The sequence below is a fragment of the Crinia signifera genome, chromosome 11 (assembly GCF_055691185.1).
Source record: "Crinia signifera chromosome 11, ASM5569118v1, whole genome shotgun sequence".
Classification (NCBI taxonomy): domain Eukaryota; kingdom Metazoa; phylum Chordata; class Amphibia; order Anura; family Myobatrachidae; genus Crinia; species Crinia signifera.
The window spans coordinates 59,952,431-59,978,228 of record NC_139227.1 but is presented as its reverse complement, the minus strand read 5'-3'; the positions used below and the strand labels follow the sequence as shown (position 1 = coordinate 59,978,228).

The 25,798-nt window shown below is 45.5% G+C and overlaps 1 protein-coding gene across 1 annotated transcript in view; it reads left to right on the top strand.

Moving 5' to 3' along the window:
• Nucleotides 1-25,798, top strand: part of CCS (copper chaperone for superoxide dismutase) — a 125,232-nt gene that overhangs the window by 78,003 nt on the left and 21,431 nt on the right. Inside the window, exon 5 of the mRNA XM_083165191.1 lies at nucleotides 10,440-10,500. Within this exon, the coding sequence (XP_083021317.1) occupies nucleotides 10,440-10,500 (61 nt within the window). The remainder of the gene's footprint in view (nucleotides 1-10,439; nucleotides 10,501-25,798) is intronic.

The following is a 25,798-nucleotide window of genomic DNA, read 5'->3' as shown; positions in this document are numbered from 1 at the left end:
CATTGGACCATAAAGTACTGGACCCGGAGGTCGTTGTGTAAACACATATAGGGCAAAATAAAGCCCACTGTGATCGGCTTGCATTTAATCTCCTCAATCGTCTTAAAATGGGGAAAACGGGTAATGCCACTACCTCTGCCCGTCTGGAACGGTTTGCAAGAGCACAATCCACCAATCCCCCCCAGACCCCGACTACTACCCCCCAGTCTACCCCCACGAAGCATAAGAGCCCTGAGCAAGCAGCAGGCCCTACCCTGCAGCAAATATTAGATGCTATTTCCAGCTCAGAAACACGTTTATCAGGGCAGATTAAAGACCTGCAGGGCGAAATTATATCAATGAAAACCGACCTTAAAGCAGTGAATGCCCGTATGAGTGAGGCTGAGCAGCGAATATCGCTCCTTGAGGACACAAATGTCCAGTGGCTTCAAAAAATGAGAAACTATACTCAGCAAACCTCAGAGTTAAAATCCAGATTAACAGAGATGGAGGGCAGAATGAGGCGTAACAACCTCAGATTCGTAGGCCTACCAGAACATGCAGAGGAACCTGATCCCCCAAAATTCATTGAAAATCTATTAAAAGATGCGCTGGGTGACACCTCTTTCTCATCACAATTTGCGGCAGAACGAGCCCACAGAGTACCCTTCAAATCACCGCCTCCCGGGGCCCCTCCACGAACATTCATAGTTAAATTCTTGAACTTTATCGATAGAGACACGATTATGCGCTCACTACGCACCAAGGGCCCATTAATGTACAACGGGAACAAGATCTCAGTATTCCCCGATCTTGCACTGGATGTGCAGCGAGAAAGGGCCAAGTATGGCGAGATTAAAGGCAGACTACGAGATCAAAATATTAGTTACTCGATGATCTTCCCGTCCAAACTGCGTGTGCTGGATAATAGTAAAACACTCTTTTTTTCAAACCCTAAAGAGGCCGCCCAGTGGCTAGATACAAGATTCCCAGGCAGTTCGCAACTGGCGTCGGCATAAAAACACATTGAACGGGACTTGTCTTTTTTCTTATGGCTTTTTCTCTCCCTTTTTGAGAGAGTAATCATGCTGGGGAGCTCCCCTGCTCAGGGGTGACTCTTGACTTTTTAACAGCCCCTACATGTTTCTCCTTTTTTCCTATTGCTTTTTTTCAAATTTTTTTTTTTGTTATCCATCTCTTATTGTTTTTTGTGACTTTTTTGAATTTTTTTTCCTCTTTTTCTGTATTTTTATGTCTATGGGGCGGAGGGGGACAGGTATACCTAAGGGGAAAGGTTATACAGGGTGGGGGGTGGGAAACAGCCGCCTGAAGAGTAAAAAACAGTGTCATGATGATAAGAAAGTATGCTTATTATACTATGTTGCAGGTTTTGACCTACGAATTACCTCCCTTTACTTAATTGACCGCATATATGTTTTAGAGAGATCATGTGGGGTTAAAATAAACTGCCTAAGGAATGGTTAAAATATTAACATGGAACACCAGAGGCCTAAATAATAAGATTAAGCGCTCATTGGTCATGAACCAAATTCGGTCTTATGGGGCAGATATAACATGTCTTACTGAGACGCATATGGTTGGAGGGAAGTTAATGGCACTAAAACATAGGTGGGTTGGATGGGCTTTTCATTCCTCGTTCACAAACCTTTCCAGAGGGGTGTCAATATTAATCAAGAAAACTGTCAATTTTATAAATAACCGTGTTGAGATAGATCCTGGGGGCAGATACGTTTTCCTGGACTGCATAGTTGACTCTTCACCAATTCTAATCCTCGCGGTGTATATCCCCCCCCCCTTCGCTTATGAGGTCCTGGTTAAAGCTATTGCATTTTCTGCCCAGAATTCTTCGGTGCCTGTAACATGTCTCGGGGATTTTAATAACATTCTTGACCCTGAAATGGATAGATGGAAGGGCGGCCCTGCCGCCACAGCTCGCGGTGGTACCGCCTTTTCAAGTTTCATGCAAAATCTGGGATGGGTTGATGCTTGGCGGGTAAGGCATCCGAAAGATTTGCAGTTTTCCTGCTTCTCCCCAACACACCAGACATTTTCCAGAATTGACATAATATTTGTGTCAAATTCCCTTCTGCCCTCAGTGAGGGGGGTTGAATATAAACCGCGAGGGATATCCGATCATTCCCCTTACTGATGGAACTTTCTGATGTGACCGAGAAGGGTCAGGGGTTCTGGAAGCTAAATCCATCTTGGTTGAATTATGCAGTCCAAGAAATAAATACTAAACAACTCTGGGAGGAGTTCTGGGTAGTCAATCAGGGCTCGGTTAATGCCGCAATAGAATGGGATACATTCAAAGCCTTTATGCGTGGTACATTTAAAAAACAAATCTCTGAAATTAAGAAGGCCAATAAGAAAAAGCTACAGGAGATGGAAGATGAGTGTATGGCCCTGGAACTAAAATATCTTAAAGATAAATTAGCTGTTACACGAGATAATTGGCAAGTGGCCCAGCGAACCTGGCTGATGGCAATCCAGGAAGAAAATACGAAACTGCTGAGCCACCGAGCCAACAAAGTGTACCAGACCGCGGACAAGGCAGGGACACTTCTTGCTTTCTTGGCAAAGGCAGAAACCTCTCCCCCTTGCATTGGTCCTATTAAAGACTCATATGGCCAGTTGATATATGATACCCCGCAGATTGGGAACATGTTCTGCAACTATTTCAAAGGGTTATACACCTCGGAACTTAAAAATACTTTGGAAGAGGTTCGATCTTATGTTAATCAAGTCAACCTCCCTCGTCTCCCTCGATTGGAAAGTCAACAGCTTGACAGACCAATTGAGATAGAAGAGGTGGTTCAGGCAATAAAGGACCTTCCAAGTAATAAGGCTCCTGGCCTTGACGGCATCCCCGTCGAGGTCTTCAAAAAATATGTAGAAACCCTAGCCCCCTTGTTACACACCTCTCTGATTAACTGTTTTGAGGAAGGAGAGATCCCTAGATCAATGGTTGAGGCCAAATTGGTGCTTATACTGAAACCAGGAAAGGAGCCAAGTGCCCTCGATTCATATCGCCCAATATCTTTATTGTCAAATGAAGCCAAGATTTTGGCAAAAATCCTGGCTAATAGGTTAAAAAAATGCATCCTCCAAATAATACACCCCAACCAGACCGGCTTTATGCCAGGAAAATCCACCTCGTCAAATATACGCAGGCTACATACCCATCTACAACTTCCCCTTGAGCTAGACAGCCACCCCGCCATCCTGTCCCTTGATGCCACCAAAGCATTTGACATGGGGGAGTGGCCATATCTGTGGGAAGTCCTGAAGGCCTATGGCTTTGGGGCCAATTTATGTTAAATGGGTAAAATTACTGTATAGCGGGCCTACAGCCAGGGTCTCCTTAAACGGTTGGACCTCTGCGGCTTTTAGCCTAGCCAGGGGAACAAGACAGGGGTGTCCGCTTTCCCCCCTGCTGTTCTCACTGGCAATTGAGCCTCTCGCATGCCTATTTAGAGCGCACGGCACGATAAGAGGTCTGCGAATGGCCCAAAAATCTGATGTAATCTCTCTATATGCTGACGATATGTTAATCTACCTTTTTGACTACCGTACATCACTCCCTGCCACCATAGAATTAATCTCTAACTTCGGTAGGTTTTCAAGTCTCCAAATTAACTGGAGCAAATCACATATCCTATACTTGGGTAATACACCCACTCATTTACTTCCTTTACCTGTGCCCTTAGTCTGGTCCAGTAAATTTAAATATCTCGGAATCCAGATCACTAGAAAGACTGAGGATTTTATAACGCATAATCTGGACCCGTTATTGGTTAAACTGGAAAATAAATTTAAAACTTGGAGTAGGTTACCTCTTATAGTCACGGGTCGGATTAATTTAATTAAAATGACGGTACTCCCGCAGTTATTATACATAATTCAGCATTCCCCTATTTTTATCTCTAAAACAATATTTCGGAAATTAAATAGTAAATTATCTTCGTTTATTTGGTATAATAAACGGCCAAAAGTACAGCTCAATAAATTAATGATGGATAAGAAGGCAGGGGGTCTGGGGCTTCCGGACTTTCGTCTTTATTATTTAGCTGCTCAACTAGCGCAAGCCCGATCCTGGTTTTTGGAGGATGAGGATAATGATATGGCCTCAGCGGTGGTTGCCTTGACCACGCCCCACTGCCTACCAATTAGCAGAATTCTGCAAACTACTATTTATCCTAAAGACCTTCCATTAGTACAACAGGTCATTAAAGTCCGGCAGGAGGCAGACAGGTTGGTGGGCGCGATGGGGCTTGACCCAAGGCATCCCATAGGAGATACACTGATCTTTAAGGAACTTAGGGCAATACAGGTTGGAGTAGTGTGGAATAGATACTCTATCACATCTATAGGGCAGATATATTCCAAAGGACGCATTAAAACATTTTTAGAACTTAAAGTAGAATTTGGTCTGCCCAATACCTATCTTTTTAGATACCTTAAGTTGAAGACCGCTCTCGACACCCAGTTCTCAGGGGGGCAGCCTGTTATACAGGAATCCCCGCTGAGTACTATAATGAGGACTGGAGGGAAAAAAAACTTGACAAGCCGACTATATAAACGACTAAACCGAGATAAAGGGAAGGATGTAATGGACCAACTGAAAAAGAAGTGGGAACAGGATCTAGGGCTAATAGACGAGGAAGAATGGCGCAATGCGCTATCCTCAATCAAGACCTCTACCAACTCCCTTAGGGTGCAACAGGTGCAGTTTTTCATTACACATAGAGCGTACCTATCCACTACCCGCCTGTTTAGATTTAAGAGTCGTACCACTGCCCTATGCCCCAAATGCAACATCTATGAGGGCACCTTCTTCCATCTCCTCTGGCAATGTCAGTCGGTGTCTGACTTCTGGGAGGTAATTATGCAAACATTGGTAGATACAGGCATCTCGAGGGAATTTCTGACTGTTAGAAGCTGCCCCCTTAATATCTCTGATACTAGACAAATAGGAATTGGCGATCGACAATATGTCAAGAATACATGTTCACTGGCAAAGGTTATAATAGCCAGAGGTTGGCTGGCAAGAAAAGCTCCTAACCCAACATGCTGGAAGCAGCTAGTGAACTATACGGTGAGGCAGGAAAAACAGCTCTATATTAACAGGAATGCTTTGAATAAGTATAAAAAAATCTAGCATCGTTGGACAGAACATTTTGGAAGCTGTTTATAGCTCCCCCTCTCCTCCCTCCTCCCCTCCCCCCCTCTCTCCCATCCCCTCCCCCGCTCCTCTCTCTTTCCTCTATGTGCTTTAAGCTTAATGTAGTTGTTAAAATTCTTTATCATTACGCCCTGCACTCTTAATACACATAAGGCTAAGCCGAAGGGATACACGTATCGTCACTCTTGAATCTTAGGAGAATTTATGGAAAAATTACTCTTTGGAAGAAGCACTTGAAAAGATATTTTTAGTGTGAATTCACTTATATATATAATAGATTTATAAAGGTGGATTAGCACACAGGAATGCCTAGCTATCAGCTCACAGTGAAAAGCATAAAGAAAAACCAAAAAAAAAAAAAAAAAAAAGACCTTCACTAATATATTATTCTACAACTATATTATAAGGTTATGGTAGCATCACGATTAGACCATTGAAATATCACGCGGTAACACTATAAATTCATAAATTTAAAGTAAATTAATTAATTAATGAAATATATGGAGGGGAGAGACAGAAATATAAATAGAGGTACTCTATTGACTACTGGGCGGGGGGGGGGGGGTGGGGGGGGGGGTGGCTGGGAATGGGAGCGAACAATATATCCAGCTATTTGGGGAGAAATGGGTGGGAAGTAAACGGCTTTTGGTGCACCTAGAAAATACCACTCAGTTGTTTATCCTAAAGGGAAGGGAAAATTAAAACCATATAAATAGTGATAACATAAACTATCATGATGAGGCTCTGGTGCGGGGGGCGGCTGGGGTTGGGGGGGGGAGGGTGACGGGCTATGTGTGGGCTACGTTTTTGTGTATGTTTTGGTATGTATTTATTATTTATTCATGTTCTTGTGACTGATAGACGATCATTATGATATAGTACACTACCTTGGTTTAAGACATGAATTGTATTGCTTTGTGTATAATCAAATAAAGAATATATTAAAAAAAAAAAAAAAAAAAAAGCCTGTTTCTGCCGCAAATTATCACAGAGTATGGAAGATTTACATCAGGTGGTGTGAGCGTCAAAAAGTGCACTTTCCTACAAGATGGTTTTTCATCTGGACTGGGACTAAAGTCGCTAAAAGTGCAACTTTCTGCGCTGTCCATTTTCTTCCAGAAAAGGCAAGCATTTCTACCTGAAGTTCAAACTTTCTTAAAGGGTGTTACCAGGTTAAAACCCCCATATAGGCAGCCGGTGGCGCCGTGGGATTTATCATTGGTTCTGTCAGTACTACAGAATCCTCCATTTGAACCGCTGAGATCGGCTGATCTTATGTATGTTTCTTGGAAACTGACATTTTTGTTAGCCATTGCTTTGGCTAGATGTGTTTCGGAGTTAGGAGCATTGTCCTGTAAATCACCACATTTAATTTTTCATAAAGATAGGGCTGTGCTTCGAAACGGTACCTAAGTTTTTACCAAAAGTGGTTTCTTTTCATTTAAACCAGGAGATTGTGCTCCCGGTGTTTTCCCCTCCAGAAGGGGACAAGAATAGGGATAAATGGAGAAAACTGGACGTAGTTCTCGCCTTGCGAATTTACGTTGAAAGGGTAAAAGACCAACGCAAAACAGATCTGTTGTTGGTTCTGTACGATGTGCATAAGAGAGGTTGGCCTTCTTCTAAGCAGACTATTGCCAGGTGGCTTAGGTCAGTTATTGCCTTTGCTTACACCAAGGAAGGTAGACCTGTTCCTTTTCGGATTAATGCACATACCACCAGGTCAGTAGCTTCCTCTTGGGCTGTGCGTCATGGGGCTACAGTGCAGCAGTTGTGCAGGGCTGCCACTTGGTAATCTGTTCACACCTTTACCAAATTTTACAGGTTCCATGGGTTCGCGTCAGAGGACGCTTCATTCGGACGGGCAGTGATGAGAACTGGCAGTCTGAGTGTGCCCTCCCATAATACCGGCTCATGAACGTCCCATGGGGGAGCTGTGTCACCAGACTGAATGAAAGAGAAAAAGGGATTTTTGTAAGAACTTACCGTTCGAACACCTTTCTCTGAGTCCAGTCCAGTGACACAGCGATCCCTCCCCTACGCTCAGTAAGTCATGCCGTGCATGTGTGTCATGTTATGGTAAGATGATTGTGCATATAAGATGTCGGGCATTGTACTGAGTTGTGTATCCTAGTGTGCTTTTTAAGATTGAAATGCAGCATGATGGGATGCAGAAGGGGAGGAGCCTGCAGCCAGTGGAAAAGCTTCAGCTATAGGTGCCTTGGCTCCTGCGGACCCTCCTACATCCCAAGGTGGAGCTGTGTCACCGGACTGGACTCAGAGAAAGGGGTTCGAGCTGTAAGTTCTTAAAAAAATCACCTTTTTTAGAGATGTCATATATTTCTTTAGGTGCACCACACCGACAAATCTTTTTTTCTTCTTGCAAATTAACACCGGATCACACAAGCTTTTGTGATTGTTGCTCTGCAGATGTCCCTGGTGGTTCCACTCAGGTTTTGTCCGCTTTATAAGAACTAGACTGTGCGGTATTCCTATTCATGGTAATGCAGGAGAGTTCTTCTAAACTTTTCCATGTCTGAACAGGAACAATTCCCCCTTTATAGTGCCCCACAATAACCTAACCCACAGCAATATCTTGCAGAACCTGCTTGGGTGCAGTGCCTGTTCTATTCAGTACAGGGTTTGATCCAAGTTTCTAGAACTTTGGGTCCACACTCATGCACAAGACCTTTAGGCGAGAGACTTCTTTCCTCAAACAGATGTACGATTTCTCGGAGGACAATGCTTGGCCCCAGGCATCTGAGGTTTTCTCAGGAGAAAAAGATCACATGACCCATGTCAGAGTAGAGAACCTTATTAAGGCAGTTCGATTGGTCTTACAAATTAAAGATACCAGTCAGTAGTCTGCATCCAAGGCCCCACTATTTAAAAGGAAGAACAATTCATCCATTTTCCTACTATCTTCTCAAATAAAAAAACCTATTTAGGGAAGCTTGGTCTTAACAACCCTAACAAGAAATTATTGGTGTCAAGACACTTCACCACATTTTACCCATTCTCTCACAAGTGGACGCTGACATTGCTCGGTTGGTGAAATCAACCATCCTCCCTATTTCGTATGTGATATCACTTAAAGATCCCACTGACAAGACACTGGAGCAGTTCCTTAAGTTTGCTTTCACCAATGCTTGTGCAGCTAATTGTTCAGCTGCTGTCCGAGGCTTGGGTGTCCAAGGCCATGCTCCTTGGACGAAAGACTTCAGTCAGGGGCTCATTGTTCAGACTTGCTCATTATTGTGGGTAATATAAAGGAAGCTAGTATTTTATCTAGGCTATATTCCTGCACCTTTGCCTCGAAAATTTCAGCTTCCTCTGTGGCAGCTAGGCGTGTCTTTGGACTTTGCTTTAGTCAAAAAAGGCCCTCGAGGGCCTTTTCCGGAGATATTCTCTTTGGGAAAAAAGTAGTCCAAAAGCTGCAATTGTAGCCACAATCTTATCCAATTCTGGACCAAATAGCCAAGCAGGCTTCTTTTAATTTACAGAGCAAATGAAGACCAGGCGAATCTAGAAATCAGGGAGGTCCAAGCACACCAAATCCATTGGCTAGCAGACTTGGTCTGCTTACCACTAGGCACCTAAACTAGCTGGCAAGCCTCTGTGTTGTGACCGGTCAAGTTCCCGCCTGGTCTCTTCCAGTTTGGGGGGAGAAACGTCTGCAGTTCTCCAATGTCTGGCAGGAGACTACATTTGACTCCTTGGTGTCGGGAATTGTATCCAATGGATACTCCCTCACCTTTCAGTAGCGTCCACCAGTTCAGTTTATTTTGTAACCATTCTGCCAGTCAGTGTCGGCAAGACTGCCCTCCAATCTTCCACCAATACCCTTTTCAAAGCAGGAATAATTATCCCAGTCCCTGCTCCCGAGTTGGGAACAGGTTTTTACGCAAAATTCTTCTTGGTGCACAGCAAGACTGTTGTTTCTGTCCCAACCTTCTCTGGGTGGAGTTGCTTCATTCCATCATGCAGGCTCTGAAGCCAGGAGATTTCATTGCATCCTTAGACACTCAGGATGCCTATTTGCACATCCTCATTTGGGCAATACATCAGCCATCCACCTCTACACCTCAAATCCCAGCAAATCATTCTGTCCAGGGAAACCAGACTCTCACTCCATTGTTGGCTCCAGACATCTCATCTGGACAAAGGATGCCCATTCTTAAACCAGGACTGGGTCATTCTAACCTCTCACTGGCTGGGGGGCAGACATGGGGACCAATTGCATTCAAGTTCACACACTTGGTAAGTCTCTCAATAAATGTCCTGGAATTTCATGCAGTCTGTCTAGGGCTTTGTCAGACAGGACCCCGTTTACACAATAGACCAAACATGCTACGGCAGTTACATACACAAACTATCAGGGCATCAACAAAATTTTGCCACTATGAAAGATGTCGCTCACATCTCACACTGGGCAGAATGCTTCATTGTGGCTCTACCAGCAGTTTACATACCTGGAGTCCTGAACTGGGAAGCAGATTTCTCCAAAGGCAGGACATCCATTCTGGAGAATGGCTTGTACATCTGGATGTCTGGTAGCAGCTGGTAATTTGCTGGGGTCAGCCACACCTCAATCTCATGGCCACTCACCACAAGCCCCATAAGCATACTGTTTTGAAAACTAGACATCGTACTGCATCCAATTAAAGTTTATTAAAGCCATGTGCTCCCCTTGGCTAGTCATTTTTTTATTTTTTATTTTTTTAAGGCTTTTTTTTTTTTGGCAATGCTGAAATGGCATTGATGAAAAGTAACTAAAAAATGTTTGCTGAAAATGTGGATTGGTGAGTAATTTGCGGATCCACATTTTTCAGCTGTGCTGTTTTTTGAGTAGATGAATCGAAATTTGACCTAAAAATGTTGAAAATGACTAGTCGTATTTGAATAGGTAGTCATATACAATACATGGTGCCTAGCTCCAATTTGCCCATTTAAATAAATGGCAAATGGAGTGCAAATGTATCCTGTTTGCTTTGAAAATAAGATGCCTTTAATAAGAAAAGTTGCACTAACAGATGCTTGGTGCTAGTGAGACGCACAGTGCTCTCATGATGTTTGCGATGTAGCTTGTAGCGCAACAAGGAAGATATATGTAAACACATTTGTACATAGGGAGTGGTTCTTGCAAAGGTTTGTAGCAGAGTGTACATGGAAATATGGTTTCATCTGGTATTTTCTGACATTGTATTGAATTGTGCATTACTGTTGATAACTCATTACTGTTTATTTTAAATAGCTGTGGTGCACACTTTAATCCTGATGGTAATACACATGGAGGTCCTGAAGACCATGACAGGGTGAGTAGATTCATTATCTCCTGCTTAAATCAATTTACCATTCATTACCCCTCATTAAAGTAGATTAATGGTATCGTGTGTGATATGTTTACACAGCTCGAACATAATTTCTGATTAGCTGAACACTGAATGAGTAGAACTCACAGCTACAAAATAGATGACCCAGAATCCTGATTTGGATGATTCTAATAATGGGAGATCACCAGAGAGATTCCGATGAGTGAAGGGGTGTACACACGCGCATCGCTATCACCCATTGTGTATACATGGGGCGATTCAGGCAAACCTTCTATGACGATTTTGACTATGCAATTTCCCTTAAACAACCCAGAACCATAAATCTTGACTTGACATGAAATTTTGACTAAACTAGAACACTAGATTGTACGCAAGGGGTTTCTTTACTTAGATGGGAGTTCTAATGAAGATGGCATGTTGCTCATAGCAATCCATCAGATTTTACTTTCTATTTATTTAGCACTTTCTAGAAGATAATAGATTTAATATGTTTTGTTGTTATGGGCAACATGCCATCTTCATTAGAACTCCCATCTTAGTGAATAAACCTCTAAGTCTGTGTACAGGCTACAAACCCCCCCTTTGTAGTTACTTGGACTTCAGGTAAACTGCTTTTCAGAGGATCTAGTGTACAGCCATGAACTGCCAGGAGGGGTAAGGCAAAAGGCCATTGGTTTTGGCCTTCAGGTAATGTCAGATGTCAGGACACTTTACTGTACCTGGTCAGGAGCCATCCAGGGGCCTGGTTCCTCCAATTGCCTATGAGGTTCCACCAAATGTTCTACCGCATAGTTCAGTCAAGACTACTTGAGATCAAGGTTTGTCTTTCTCTGTCCAATGTCTGATTCAGTTATCCTCTTCATTTAAAAAATCTCTGTCCTTCTTCCAGGAGTTTAGTAGACTGTTGGCTATTCGCCAAGTGTAGAAGATATCAGAAAGTGTCGGTTTAAAAAAATAAAAAAGTTACTTTTCTCCTTCATCCACTAGGTGTCACTGGAGTAACAGTGGAAATAGAAGGGTGACCACAGGGAGCTTGGGCACTTTAAATTTAAAAGTGTGGCCAACTCCTCCCTTTTTACTCCCCCTCCTAGGCAGTCTTAGAATGTGCCCTCTGGGAGCTGGTCACACTCTGGCTTGCTCAAGGGCAAAGTTTAGCATAGATATAAAAAAGAAGATTGAATTCCTCCAGAACAGACAGACAGTCTGCCGCTGCCTGTCTGCAACGTGGGAGCTGCCAGGGGTACCCGGCCGCAGCTGCGTGCGGCTCGCGCCCTGGTCCCCGGCTGCAGAGACCACCGTCTCCGGAGTGACAGCCGCCTCTGCATGTGGTGCGCGCCCCGTCCCCCCTCAGCCTCTACCACCTCCGGTCAGCACAGGCATCTGGTATGTATGCCTGACCCCCCGGCTAGCCGCGGGGGTCAGTTTAAAACATGGCAGTACTGCAGGGTCTGTTTTTTTTTTTAAACACTGACGCCAACATGGGAGACGGAGCTACCGTGTGGTATGCTCCCAGCAGCCCCGGCTTCTCCCCAGCATGACTCAAAGCAGCGGCGGACATTTTCTACAGGCACCGCTGCATGCTCACAAGGGAAAAACTCTGTTTTTGCTGTGACAGTCTCCGGGACTCAAGAACAGCCCCTTCTCCCGGTGTCCAGACCTGCAACAGCTTCCCCAGGTTCTGGATGCAGACAGTGGGGTTAGAGCTTGGTGAGACAGATTGGGCTGTATGCAAATTAGGCTATAGCGCTCCCTGGTATATACCATAGCGCTGTTGTAAGCCTTTGGCAGCTTCTACTTCTTATACTGTCTCTCCTGTCTAGTGCTTTCACTTTGGTTTTTGTCTGTACTATCCTCTGATGTGTATGTACAGTTATAACTCGCTGATTTTTGCATATATATTTATGCTGTATATCAATCAAAGTTACAATGGCAGGAGGCAGCTCCAAGAGGTCTTGCAAAAAGTGTAATACTAAACTTACACAATCTGCCTAGGGCACACTGGGGTGCGATCAGTGCACCCCAGATCCCTCTTCCTCTCAGGCACAGGCCCCCCCTGCTTGGGCATTACAGCTCACTGATGTGATGTGATGTCACGCCTGTCCTCTGAGCTTACAGCTTTACAGGGGGACTGAGAAACCTCCAGAACACAGCAGCGTGATTTAGCCTTAGCTGTGGAGGGTTTAACAAAAGCCTTGACCCCAGAAACGGTTCAGCCAACTCTAAAGCCCAATGCACGTGACACACAGCCCCCAGTTCTAAAAAGACTGCTTACGCAGGTCTTAGACGCTGACACGGATGATGACATGCCAGACCTAGAGGAGGGTGAGTTTGTTGCTCCAGATGTTGAAGAGCAACAGGCTTTACCACAGGAGCCTGAATAGGCTGCTCAAGGGTTAGATAACCTTATTGATATGGTTAAATTAGTTCTGGATATTGATGACGGGGCTGCTGCACCCAGTCGCCCCTCCCTTTTTGGTAAAAAAACCTAGACAATCGGCCTCTTTTTCATAAGAAATGTCAAATTTCTCGCAGACTGTCGTACCCCTTGTCTGCTGAGGGCAGAAAGTTGGTAGAAACACCCCCCCGGTGGGTGACCCTTCGGTCAAGCGTCTTTCAAAGAAGACTGTTTTCCCGGTAGGCTACTGGGGGTAAATCCACGTACCTTCCTTCCACTGCCCCCCTCCTTCTGCCTGCCGGGACTTTTCAAGGTACATCGTTTAGGTCCTTTCGCCCGCAAGCAAAGTTCTGAGGGGGTGCTGCCTCTCATAGAGGCGCTCCGGAGGTCGTAGCAGAGGTGCTTCCTCCTCCGCCCAAGAGGCTAAAACCTCCACTAAGCCCTCAGCATGACGGGCCTCAGGCCCACCTGGGGGACCCTAAGGTGGGAGCTCATCTTTAAGACTACAGGCACGTGTGGCTTCAATCTTGTCAAGATGCATGGGTTCGAGATCTGATAGCTACAAGATCCATTTTCAAAAACCAACTTCCCGCCGTTTTTTCAAAACAGGTTTACCAGTTTCAGAACAAAAGGGCCTGCTCTTAACTGCGGCCGTTTTGAAACTCGTAAATGCGGGGGTGGTGATCCCGGATGAACAAAAGTACTTGGGCTTTTACTCAAGCCTTTTTCTGGTTCCTAAGTCAGACGGCTCGGCACGCCCTATCCTCAACTTAAAGGATCTGAATCCGTACCTTCAACCGGTCAAGTTCAGGATGGAGTCCCTGCAATCAGTGATCACCGGATTGAAGGAGGGCAAGTTCTTGGTATCAAGGATGCCTACCTCCATATACCCATTTAGCCACCCCATCAGGCGTTCCTATGGTTCGCGGTCCGCAACCAGCATTGGCAGTTTCAGGCCTTTCCATTCGGCCTCTCCTCTGCCCCTGCGTCTTCACCATAGCGGTGATGATGGGAGACTTTGCGGACTCAGGGGGTGATGGTAATACAGTATCTGGACGACCTTCTGTTGAAGGCTCCGTCCAGGGAGGCCTTGTTGGCAAACATCGATCTGACACAGTACTCTCATCCATCACGGATGGATCCTGAATTTTCAAAAATCCCAGCTTTAGCACCATCTACAGTTTCTGGGAATGAACTTGGATACGGCCCTGCGTCCGGTCTTCTTGCCGGACGACAAGATACAATCACTCCAGGCCTTAATCCGCCTAGTGCTTCTGACACGGCAGTTGTCCGTCCTCACATGTACCAGGTTACTGGGAAAGATGGTTGCCTCTTTCGAGGCGATCCAATGCAGTCTGTTACGGTCATTCCAACATTGCCTACTGTGACAGTGGTCAGGCTCTCACCTGCACCTACATCACAGGGTCAGGTTGTCTGTGCGGGCACAACACTCTTTACTGTGATGGCTGAATTCCAGCAACCTCAGGGAAGGAAAGAGATTCAGCATCTGGAATTGGATACTGCTCACCATGGATGCCAGCATTCGCAGTTGGGGAGCAGTTACCCTAGATAACCAGTTTCAGGGACGTTGCACTCCGCAGGAGGCTCTCCTTTCAATCTCCTTTCCTGCCTCTTCAAGAAGATCTACTCCGTCAGGGACCGTTCATCTTTCCAGAAATGAGTCCGCTTCATTTGACAGCTTTGCTGCTGAAAGGTCCATCCTAAGACAGGCAGGCATTCCACGGGCTGTTATTCCCACCATGATGAAAGCCGGGAAAGACGTTACCTCCAAGCATTACCACCGCATCTGGCGCGCTTACGTGTCTTGGTGTGAGGGATGTGGGGTTTTCACTACTCTTTTCAAGAAGGTTCGTCTTTTTCTTTTTCTGCAGATCGGCTAAGCTGCAGGGTTACGTCTGGGTACCCTGAAGGTGCAAGTGTCGGCTTTATCCATCTTTTTTCAGAGAAAGTTGGCTCTTTTGTCTGAGGTACTGTACATACTTTTTTCAAGGAGTATTGCGGCTGCAACCTCCTTTTCTTCCACCTACGGCTCCATGGGACTTGGACCTAGTCCTAGTTTTCTTGCAGTCGGCAGTTTTTGAGCCGCTAGAAGAGGTGAATCTTAAGTACCTTACGTGGAAAACGATTCTCCTCTTGGCCTTGGTATCAGCCAGAAGGGTCTCAGATCTGGGGACTCTTTCGTGTCGCTCTCCATTTTTGGTGTTCAATGCGGACAGGGCAGAGCTTCGTCCTAGCCTCTCCTTTTTGCCTAATGTGATATCGGCTTTCCACATCAATCAGCCGATTGTGGTGGCGGCCTTTCAGGAGGATTCTCTGGAGGACAGTACTCTGGACGTAGTCAGAGCTCTGAGGATTTGTGTGTCTAGAACGGCATCTCTAAGAAAGTCTGATGCCTTATTTGTCACATACAGTATGTGATGTTTTACATCCTTGCTGGCGGGTCGCCAGAACGTACGCGCTGGCGACCCGCCAGCAGCCTCGCCAGCGAGGAGACTGAGACGCGCGTGCGTCTCACGCGCACGCGCGTCTCAGTCTCCGTCGCTAGCGCGACGGAAACCCTGTCCGTCTCCGCCTCAGGGAGACGGACAGGGTTAGGGGGGGTTAGGGGGGGTGCGGGCAGGCGGCGGGGACCCCGGGTTACCGCCGGCAAGCCGGCGGGGACCCGGGGGAACGGATGGAAGCGCCGTCGGAAGGGGACGCGCGCGCCGCTCGTGCGCGCGCGTCCCCTTCTCACCATCGCCATGGCGCTGGCGGGGGATGGCGGCTGGCGACGCCAGCGCCATCCCCTGCAAAGATGGGACCTGACCCATCTGTATGATCCGGTCAGGCGGGGCTGGCCGGCCTCTAAACAGAAGTTGTCTCGGTGGATTCGTCTTACCATCCGCCAGGCCTATGTCGCAAATGCTGTTTCCATTACGGTGCATTCTACACGCTCGTGGGACTCTCTTGGGCAGCTGCTCACGGGGTCTCTATTGAGCAGCTCTGTAGAGCTGCCACTTGGTCCGGTCGTCAGACTTTTGTCCGGTTCTACCGGTTTGACACCTTTGAGGCTCCAGATTTGCAGTTTGGACGCTCGTGTTATGGGGGTCTCAGCGCCATCCCACCCGTGTTGGGAGCTGTGGGACGTCCCCACTGTTACTCCAGTGACACCTAGTGGATGAAGGAGAAAACAGGGATTTTGTAGTTACTGTAAATCCTTTTATCCGAGTCCACAGGTGTCACTGGACGCCCTCCTCGACGCTGTTCCTTACTGTAGGGAATACCCGACTTAAAACTTTTGCAGTTTCTTCTGCCAGGTTAGGTTCCGGTCATGTTTGTTGGAACTGTCTGGTATTTCTTCTGTGGTGTGTGGTTCAGTGTTATGCTCACTGTTAAGTTTTTTTAGTTTTTCAATCTATACTGGTTGATTGTTACTGCGTGTTATGTTAACCTCCTCTGGGAAGTGTGTTCTTTCTTCCAGCTCCTTTCGGGCACATCCTTGTGACTGCCTAGGAGGGGGAGTAGAAGGGGAGGAGTTGGCCGGATATTTAAATTTAAAGTGCCCATGCTCCCTGTGGTTTGCCTTCTATTCCCACTGTTACTCCAGTGACGCCTGTGGACTCGGAGAAAAGGATTTACGGTAACTAAAAAATCCCTGTTTTCTTTCATCTCCTCAGTTAGAGAACAGGTTATCTACAGCATAGTTACACCCAGAGCACAAGTTCCAAATCTCAAAACCCCCACTTGTGGATCCTTCGGTATAACACTGGGGTAGCCAACCCTAGTCCTCGAGAGCTACCAACAGTGCGTGTTTTGCAGGTCTCCTCACAGATCACAAGTGAGCTAATTAGCTCCATCTGTGTATCTTTTAAAATGTGTCAGTGATTAATGAGTGCAGCAGCTAGGTTGTCTGGAAAATGTGAACTGTTGGTAGCTCTCGAGGGCTAGGGTTGGCTACCACTGGTATAACAACTATCCAAGAAAACTTCGGTACTTGTTTCCTAGCACGGCGCCCACGATTTTGAATGTATTGATCGCGGCTGAAAAATCGCATCGCATGCAACCAAATCACATGCGAAGCGATCGATGCGATTTTTACATTGCAATCAATGTAAAATGGTCCCTGAGACCCAATTTTACATTGCTTACAATGTAAAAAGCCCCCAAAACCCCAATTTTAATAGCAAACCCCCCCTAATGGTTTTAATGGCCCCCCCTAATGGTTTTAATGGCCCCCAATTGTTAACGCCACCCTACTATTGACGCCAACCCGAAGCGTGTTGAGCGCAGCGGTACGCGTCGTCCGACCTTTTCATACCCCCACTATCCACGTCAGCGTGGAGTTGATTTTATAAAGTGTAGCGAGCCACCAAGCCCGAAGCGTGGCGAGCGCACGCGCATAACTTCACAGGTATACGCGTCCCCTCGCGGGGCTCGCTGCGCTCGCCACACTTTATAAAATCAACTCTACACCGACGTGGATAGTGGGGGTATGAAAAGGTTGGAGGACGCGTACCGCCGCCCCTTGTGGGCTCGCTGCGCTCGCCACGCTTCAGGTTCACGTCAATAGTGGGGTGGCGTTTACAATGGGGGTTCATTTAACATAGTTGAAAACCAATAGGGGGCATATACAATGAGAAATTGGGCACATTGGCCCATTGTTCCCTATGTAAAATCGCGTCCATCGCATGCCATTATAATGGCATGCGATGGACACGATCAACGCGATTTTCTTATTGCCGGCAATTAAGCCCGGTAATTAAAAGAAAATCGCGTCCATCGCATTGATCGCATACCTTAAGTTACCTTAACTTAAGGTATGCAATCAAGTACCAAAACTTCTATTCCAGTCCCAGTTTCTATTACTGTCAAGTATCCCTCGGATCACAAACTTTGATCTACCCTGAAGAGTATTTATGTGGTGCCAGGAGTGGCTCTCTGGGTAAATAAAGCAGTTGAAGAATGCATGGATCTTTATTGTCTTTGTTCGGATACTTCTAGGACCGATCTTCCTTTTTGTTGAGCATTTCAAGTAAATGTGCAGATTATTTGGGAAAGGCTGTGATTGTCACAGGTTAGCCTGCTGCCTGATTTGTGCTTTGGCTCATCTGGCTACAAGAATGGAGAGCGAACGTTGAATCCAAACAATAGAGGCTCTTCTGTTTTTTGGCGAGATTTTATTCAGAGCTGAGCTTGATAAAAGATCATTCCCTTAGCCATGGGTATGAAAAGTTTTTTGGCCTTCCTTCTATCCGGAAAAGAAGCCCTAAAAAAAAGCATGAAGGGTATGGGTCATTCAGTCGACCAACCATAGGTCGACATTCATTGTGTCAACCGCTGAAGTGTTTGGCTTTTTTGGTACTTGTGTATTATCTGGGCGCCCGATTTTTTGATCGGGTCGGAAAAATCGGGTCGATCGCATCACATGCAACCAAATCGCATGCCATGCGATGCAATCGACCCGATTTTTACATAGGATCCAATGTTAAATGGTCCCTGAGACCTGATTTAACATTGGGTCCAATGTTAAATGCCCCCCAGACCCCATTTTTTATTGTATACCCACCCTGTTCATACCCCCAGTATTCAAGTGGGCATGGAGTTGATTTTATATAGCGTGGCAAGCGCAGCGAGCCCCGCAAGGGGACGTGGAATACATGTTAAGTACGCTCGCCACGCTATATAAAATCAACTCCATGCCCACTTGGATACTGGGGGTATGAACATGGTGGGTATACAATAAAAAATGGGGTCTGGGGGGCATTTAACATTGGACCCAATGTTAAATCTGGTCTCAGGGACCATTTAACATTGGATCCTATGTAAAAATCGGGTCGATCGCATCGCATGTACTGGGTCTCCATCCTGCTGCATCTCAGAACGCTAATTATCAGCTGGATTGCAGCTTCTCCTGAACACCGCAGCTGTAACTGCCGTCTGTCGGCTATTCCGACATCTGCCCCGCCGGGACCTGAAAGGTGATTTCCACTCCCAAGTTTGCGTGGGTCCCCCAGGCGCACAGCCCTTCCTGGCACTGAACCCTTCTACAAACAGCCTGGACCCACGGCTGAGATTTGGGTGAGATAAAAAAATCGATCATTTGGCCACCCACTCTTGTCCGGGGAATTTGCAACATGCTGAGGTGTGATTCTACACTATAATTGTGTTTGCTGCACACCAGAGCCTCCAACTTTTCAAAAGTGCATGTTTGGCTTACATGCTAATGACTGGCTCCATTACTAACACCTGATATATTAACCCCGCATGCCATGGAAAGCTACTAACTACATGCTGACAGCTTACTGATCCCCCAAAAATCTATATACTCTGAGCTATACCACTTGGTATTACAAAAGTCGGAGACCCAGCAAAAATAAAGTATCTTTATTGATACAATTATTTCCTATATATATCAATACCTCATATGCTATACTTCATAAAAAAAAAAAAATTTTGTCTAGGAATGTTTATGATATGTATTATGGTCAAATGTTAACCTTGTACTTGTTTCCTAGCACGGCGCCACCAACTTTAATTGTATGCCATCGGGTCTGAAAAATCGGTCGCATCGCATGCGTCGTGACGGACCCGATTTTTACATTGGATCCAATGTTAAATGGTCCCTGAGACCCGATTTTACATTGGACCCAATGTTAAATGCCCCCCAGACCCCATTATTAATTGTATACCCACCTAATGCTTAATTATATGTCAAATGCCCCCCCCCCCCCATTGTTAACGCCACCCCACGATGAACCCCAACCCGAAGCGTGGCGAGCGCAGCGGTACGTGTCCTCCGACCTTTTCACTCCCCCACTATCCACGTCGGCGTGGAGTTGATTTTATTTAGTGTGGTGAGTGCAGTGATCCACCGAGCCCGAAGCGTGGCGAGCGCAGCAAGCATTACTTCACAGGTATTACGCGTCCGCTCGCCACGCTTCAGGCTCAGTGGCTTGCTGCGCTCACCACACTATATAAAATCGACTCCACGCTCACGTGGATAGTGGGGGCATGAAAAGGTCGGGGGATGCGTACTGCCGCCCTCGCGCACTCGCTGCGCTCACCACGCTTCGGGTTGGCGTTCATCGTGGCGTGGCGTTAACAATGAGGGGGCATTTGACATATAATTAACCATTAGGGTGGGTACACAATCAAAAATCGTGTCTGGGGGGCAATTAACATTGGATCCAATGTAAAATCGGGTGTCAGGTACAATTTAACATTGGGTCCAATGGGAAAATCGGGTCCGTCACCTCGCATGCCATTATAATGGCATGCGATGCGACCGATTTTTTTAATTGTAAGGGAAACCTCTTTGAAGGTTAAAAATCGGATCGGTCGGGTCTGATCGGGTCCCATCGCATACCTTAAGTTATGGTATGCGATGGGACCTGACGGGCACCGTGCTAGGAAACAAGTACCGTTAACCTATATATATTAAATTCATATAAAATAATTTTATTTGCTAAAGCAGTGTGTCATTCATTTTGATCAAGCTATACAATCAGGGCATTGGTACATGTTTTTTACCTGTGTGAGTTCAGGCATACTCACAGAGCCGCATGCTGCAGCGGACATAAAAATATTATTTAAATACTGCATTCTTGAAAAATAGGTAAGTGCCAGGTTGTGTAATCTGGAGGGGACTGTCTTCCAGCTTACTGACTTTTTTTCCTTTTGCGCACTGTATGATGTCATCGCACCTCCGGTCAGGTGGCCTCCATATAAATTAAATAGGGCCGTTTCAGGATTTGTCTAAATCGGTACTCCAACCACACTGCTGATCATGGTAAACACAGCTTCCAAGCTTTTTTTTATGCACATATGTAGTGCCAGTTACATATAATTTCTCCATTAGTGCCAGTTACAGATGTACCCAGTTGGTTTTAGCAAAAAAAAAAAAGTACATTTTGGAGACAATTTTTTAATTTGTATTTTCTTCTACGATCCCCATGGCAGCCATAAAACTGGGTTATCCCCGCCTCCTTCCAATCTAGACAGGATGTTTTTTCCCTGTACCGCCCACCTTGGGTATAATACCCCTCCTCTCACCCTCCTGTGTGTCTTTTTCTCCTGTCTCCGTGAAAGATAGATAGATGTAGTGCAGTTTTTTTTCTCCCTTTTATATGAGCTTACCTAATATGGGGTAGCTCCCCAGGGGGAAGTAGGGTACAGTGGAGTATTGCCTTTTTAAAGATTCCTGCCACTAGTACCAGGGGTAAGGGAGTGTGGCCCATTATTGGAGTCCTGTCCGGCATTAAGGACAAATATGTATATCCTGCAGAAACCTTCCTGACAACGCTAGGGTTACGCCGGACGGACCAGTAACCGTGTCATGGAGTTGAGCTCTGACACACCCTTTAAGGCGATTATCTGCCCTGTATTGAGGTTGTATGGTGCAGAATGAGCAGCGCTGAAGGAAGGAGCTGCGGCTAACAGCAGTAAACTCCGGCGGTGAGCTCCGGCGTCCGGGAGCGGAAGTGTGAACCCGGCGACCTCCAGCTGCGGCTACAGCATAGAAGATACTGGGGAACGCAGCACAGTGATTATAGTTCCGCCCAGCAGAGCAGGAACTAGGGAACCGGAACTCAGATTCAGATTTAGGCCCAAAAGGTGTTATGAATCCTAGTGTCAGGTAAATATAGGGAGTTTGCGGTAGCTCTCCATTGCTTTTTTTTTTTCAAGGTGGCCACCACCTTGAAAAAGCTGCAGGAGCCGAGAAACGGGTACTTTTACACTTGAATTGCTGCCATTATACACCCCTACCAGTGTGTGTCTCCAGGTGCCCGAATTGGGGAGCAGAAATAAGACCCAACTGTGCAACCGTGGACTACAGTATCATAACATAGGCACAGTCGTTTGTTGTGGAGGAACTCTCTAATTTGCCAAAAAAGCGAGATCCTACAAGTCCCTCTCAGGCTCATCTATCCCTTTGGGGAAAAACCAAACAAATCCGATTGGAGGAAGCACAGTGGAGAGCTACCGCAGACTCCCTATATTTACCGGACACCAGGATTCATAACACCTTTTGGGCCCAAAAAGGAACGGGACACACCTGAATGTAAGGTGACTTCAATAATCTTAAAAAAAATCTTACTAACACATGTACTGTATGAATGACTGCAGCAAATTTTTCTCAATCTATTTTTTCTTAATTTTTCATGATTTTTTACATAAGCTTTTTTAAGCTATTTCACCTATGTTTTAAATGTAATATTGTATAATAAATGTCCATTTTAAAATTGCATACCTGCATTTAGTGTGTAGCACAACTACCCTTTTGCTCAGTGCTCTAAAGAAACTACATATATCCTCGGCGGTATCTCTGAAATCTCTGAGTGGCTATGGCGTCAGTAGCAAGAGCTTTTAGATTATGGAGTTCGGAGTTATAAACTGACGTGGAAGATAGAATATTGAGGCAATATCTGTCAAGAAATATACAGATTATGCAGAAGGCCATTGAGTATATGTGTGAGGCTTCACTTGATATGGTCACATTCTCAGCCAGATCAATGGCAGCAGGAGTGATGGGGAGAAAAGCCTTATGGTTCAAAGCATGGAGTGCAGATGCACATTCCAAAAACTCTTTGCTGTTTGAGGGATCTTTCCTATTTGGAAAAAAAATGGATGATCTGATCCAGAGGATCTCTGGTGGGAAATTGGTGAGATTACCGCAAGATAAGAGGAACCAATTTCCGATACCCTATTCTTCCAAGACACAGTACAGAGAAGCTAAGTCCTATAGACCAGGCCATAATTATTATGGACATGACTTTCGTAGAAGGGGTACTACTGGAGTATCACGTCAGTCATATCGTCAGTCTAGTAGAAGAAGCTCAAAGCAATGATTATGCCGAGGGATGGCGGAAGATTCGCCATCCACCAGCCCCCGTAAGGGCACGCGCGTCCCCTTACAACTGGAGTCCCCGCCGCCTTGCCGCACCCCCCCCCCCCTAACCCTGTCAGTCTCCCTGAAGCGGAGACTGACAGGGTTCCCATCCCCCCGCCGACGGGAAACTGGGACGCATGTGTGTGTGTGAGACGCACATGCGTCTTAGTCAGATGGAGCGCCTCTCCACCAGCGATCGCCAGCGGACAGATTCTGGCGATCCCTGGGCAATAATGAGAGGCGCTCTATCTGTACCCCAGAAGCAGATTTCTAGAATCAAGAATACCAAAGACACAAGAAAAAAAAGACAGGCTATCATGTTAAAGGTCCTACAATTGTTACAGATGGGAGCAGTGGAACTGGTGCCTGTTTCAGCACAAAAAAGGATTCTATTTGAATCTATTTTTGGTGGAAAAGAGTACAGGAGGATACAGAACGATCCTCCATTTAAGAGACCTGAATTTGTGGATAAAGACAAAAGTTTTGAATGGAGACTACGACCTCAATTGTGATGGGAATATAAAGAGCAGAATTCCTCGCATCCTTAGATCTGAAGGATGCGTATTATCATGTTCCTATAGAGGAGGGGAACAGAAAGTACCTGAGGTTCTCCTTATTAGGGAGACATTACCAGTTCATATGTCTGCCATTTGGACTCAAGACTTCTCCCAGGGTGTTTACAAAAGTGCTGGTGACTCTGATTGCTCGGCTAAGACAGATGAAAGTACAAATGTGGCCATACCTGGACGATGTATTGATAGCTGGAGACTTAGCAGAGGAAGTTCAGAAGAACATAGAGGTTACAGTGAATTACCTTCAAAAACATGGTTGGGTAATAAACACAGAAAAGAGCCAGGTAGTGATGACAGGTATGATCTAGTCTGGGCATCAATATTGGGGAAATGTAGTATCTCTGATTTTGTCAAGTTAACACGATAACCTCACCTGGCCCCAGAACAGTCTATTAATCTCAAAAGTTCCGGAATAGATGTGGGAGGTTCAGACAAATGGCATCATATCGTCCGCAAAAAGAGCAAGACGTATCTCTACCTTTCCAATCCGAATCCCCTTATATATTGAAAATGTGCGTATTGCAATCGCTAGTGGTTCCAGGGCAACAGCGAAGAGAAGGGGAGAAAGGGGGCACCCCTGTCTGGTGCCCTTTTCTATTGTAAATGGTTCTGATATTAGTCCATTACATGCAATTTGAGTGTTTGGGTTATGGTATATGCATTGCAGTATGTCTATGATTTTTGAGGGGAAGCCAAATTTAAGTTACGTGTTGTAAAGATGCTGCCATTCCACAAGATCGAAGGCCTTTTCGGCGTCTAGGGATATCAAAAGATTATTATTTTGTGTTTGTGCGGAAGTAGAGTGAGTGTGTGTGGTATGTGTGTTGGCCTTTGTGGGTGGGATATAATGAGATGCATAGACCGCCAAGACGACCCTTCTCACATTCGTTTCAGAGTGACGGCCCCATATGAACCCCGTCTGGTCGGGGTGAATTATCTTGGGTAGGACTTGCTTGACTCTTTCAGCTAATATTTTGGTAAACAACTTAGTCTAAATTGAGGAGGGAGATTGGGCGATAGGAGCCTGGATGGGAAAGAGATCTGCCGGGTTTTGGGAGGACTTTCAGAATCGCTGTATTGAAATGATGAGGGGGAGTGTTAGAATTTAATATGGGAACAAGCAAGGGTGCAAGTCTAGGGCATAGGAGTTTATAGAAGTCACCATTATAGCCGTCGGGCCCAGGGGCTTTGTCAGATTTCATTGTTTTTATGGCTGATTCAATCTCTTCTTTCGTGATGGGTTTAATTAAGGATTGAGCTAAATCTTTATCAAGCTGAGGACATGGTAAGGAGGGCCAGAAGTCAAGTGGGAAGGAGGGTAGATGAGTTGGAGGAGAAGAGGCAGGTTGAGGACCTGAGTACAAGGAGGTATGGAATTTCCTCAGCACTTCTGCAATTTCTTGGTTATTTTTTGTGAGGGAATCCTGATTAGTTTTCAGTGGTTGAACAATTGTAGGATGTCTAGTACCATTGAGTAGATTAGTCAAAAGCTTCCCAGTCCTGGTTCCAAACTTGTGAAATTTATGATTTACTGAGAACAAAATTCTCTCCCCTTGCAGATAAATATACTCTTCAAAATTAGTTTTTTTCTGTGAGGTATATATGTTTATTACCAGGGGAGGGATCTAGTTTGTACTACTGAAAGGTACACGACAAGGCAGACTGAAATTCCAGATAGTGTGAAGTGAATTTTTTCCTAGTAGATGCTACATAGGAGATTATTTCTCCTCTGATGACTGACTTTGCTGTCATCCAGAATAATAATGGGTTAGAATCAAGACAGGCCAGGTTATTCATTTTATAATCTTCCCAAGCAGACTCCAATCTAGTCTTAAATTTCACTGATTTAGAGAGATATGCAGGGAATCTCCAAAGTTTAGTGCGAGAGGATGTGATTTGTAAATCCAAGGACATGGACACAAGGGCATGGTCTGATATAACAATTGGGGCTATAAGTGAATCCGTAACTGATGGGAAAATAGAATGGGACATCAGTATATGGTCTAGCCTGGAAAGAGTGCCGTGAGCAGCAGAGACAAGTGTATTCCTTGTCAATTGGATGTAAGGCTCTCCAAACATCCAGTAATTGTAAGTGTTTCGCTAACATAGGGATGCCCAGTTTCGGTAGTGAGGAAGTGTTTGCTAATGGTTTAGATCTATCCAGTATGATGTTAGAGACTAAATTGAAATCACCACTAAGTATCATGGGAATGTCAAGATATGGGGAGAGTTTCGCTATTAATGTTTTAAAAAAATGTTTTTGAATATACATTGGGGCATATATATTAGAGTATTTATGATACTGTATGTATTTTCAAAAGAACAATCACATATCTGCCTTCAGTATCTGTGATAACCCTCTGGATCTCCTGGGGTACATTACGTTTGAGGAGTAAGACGACACCTTGTGCTTTAGATGTGTAT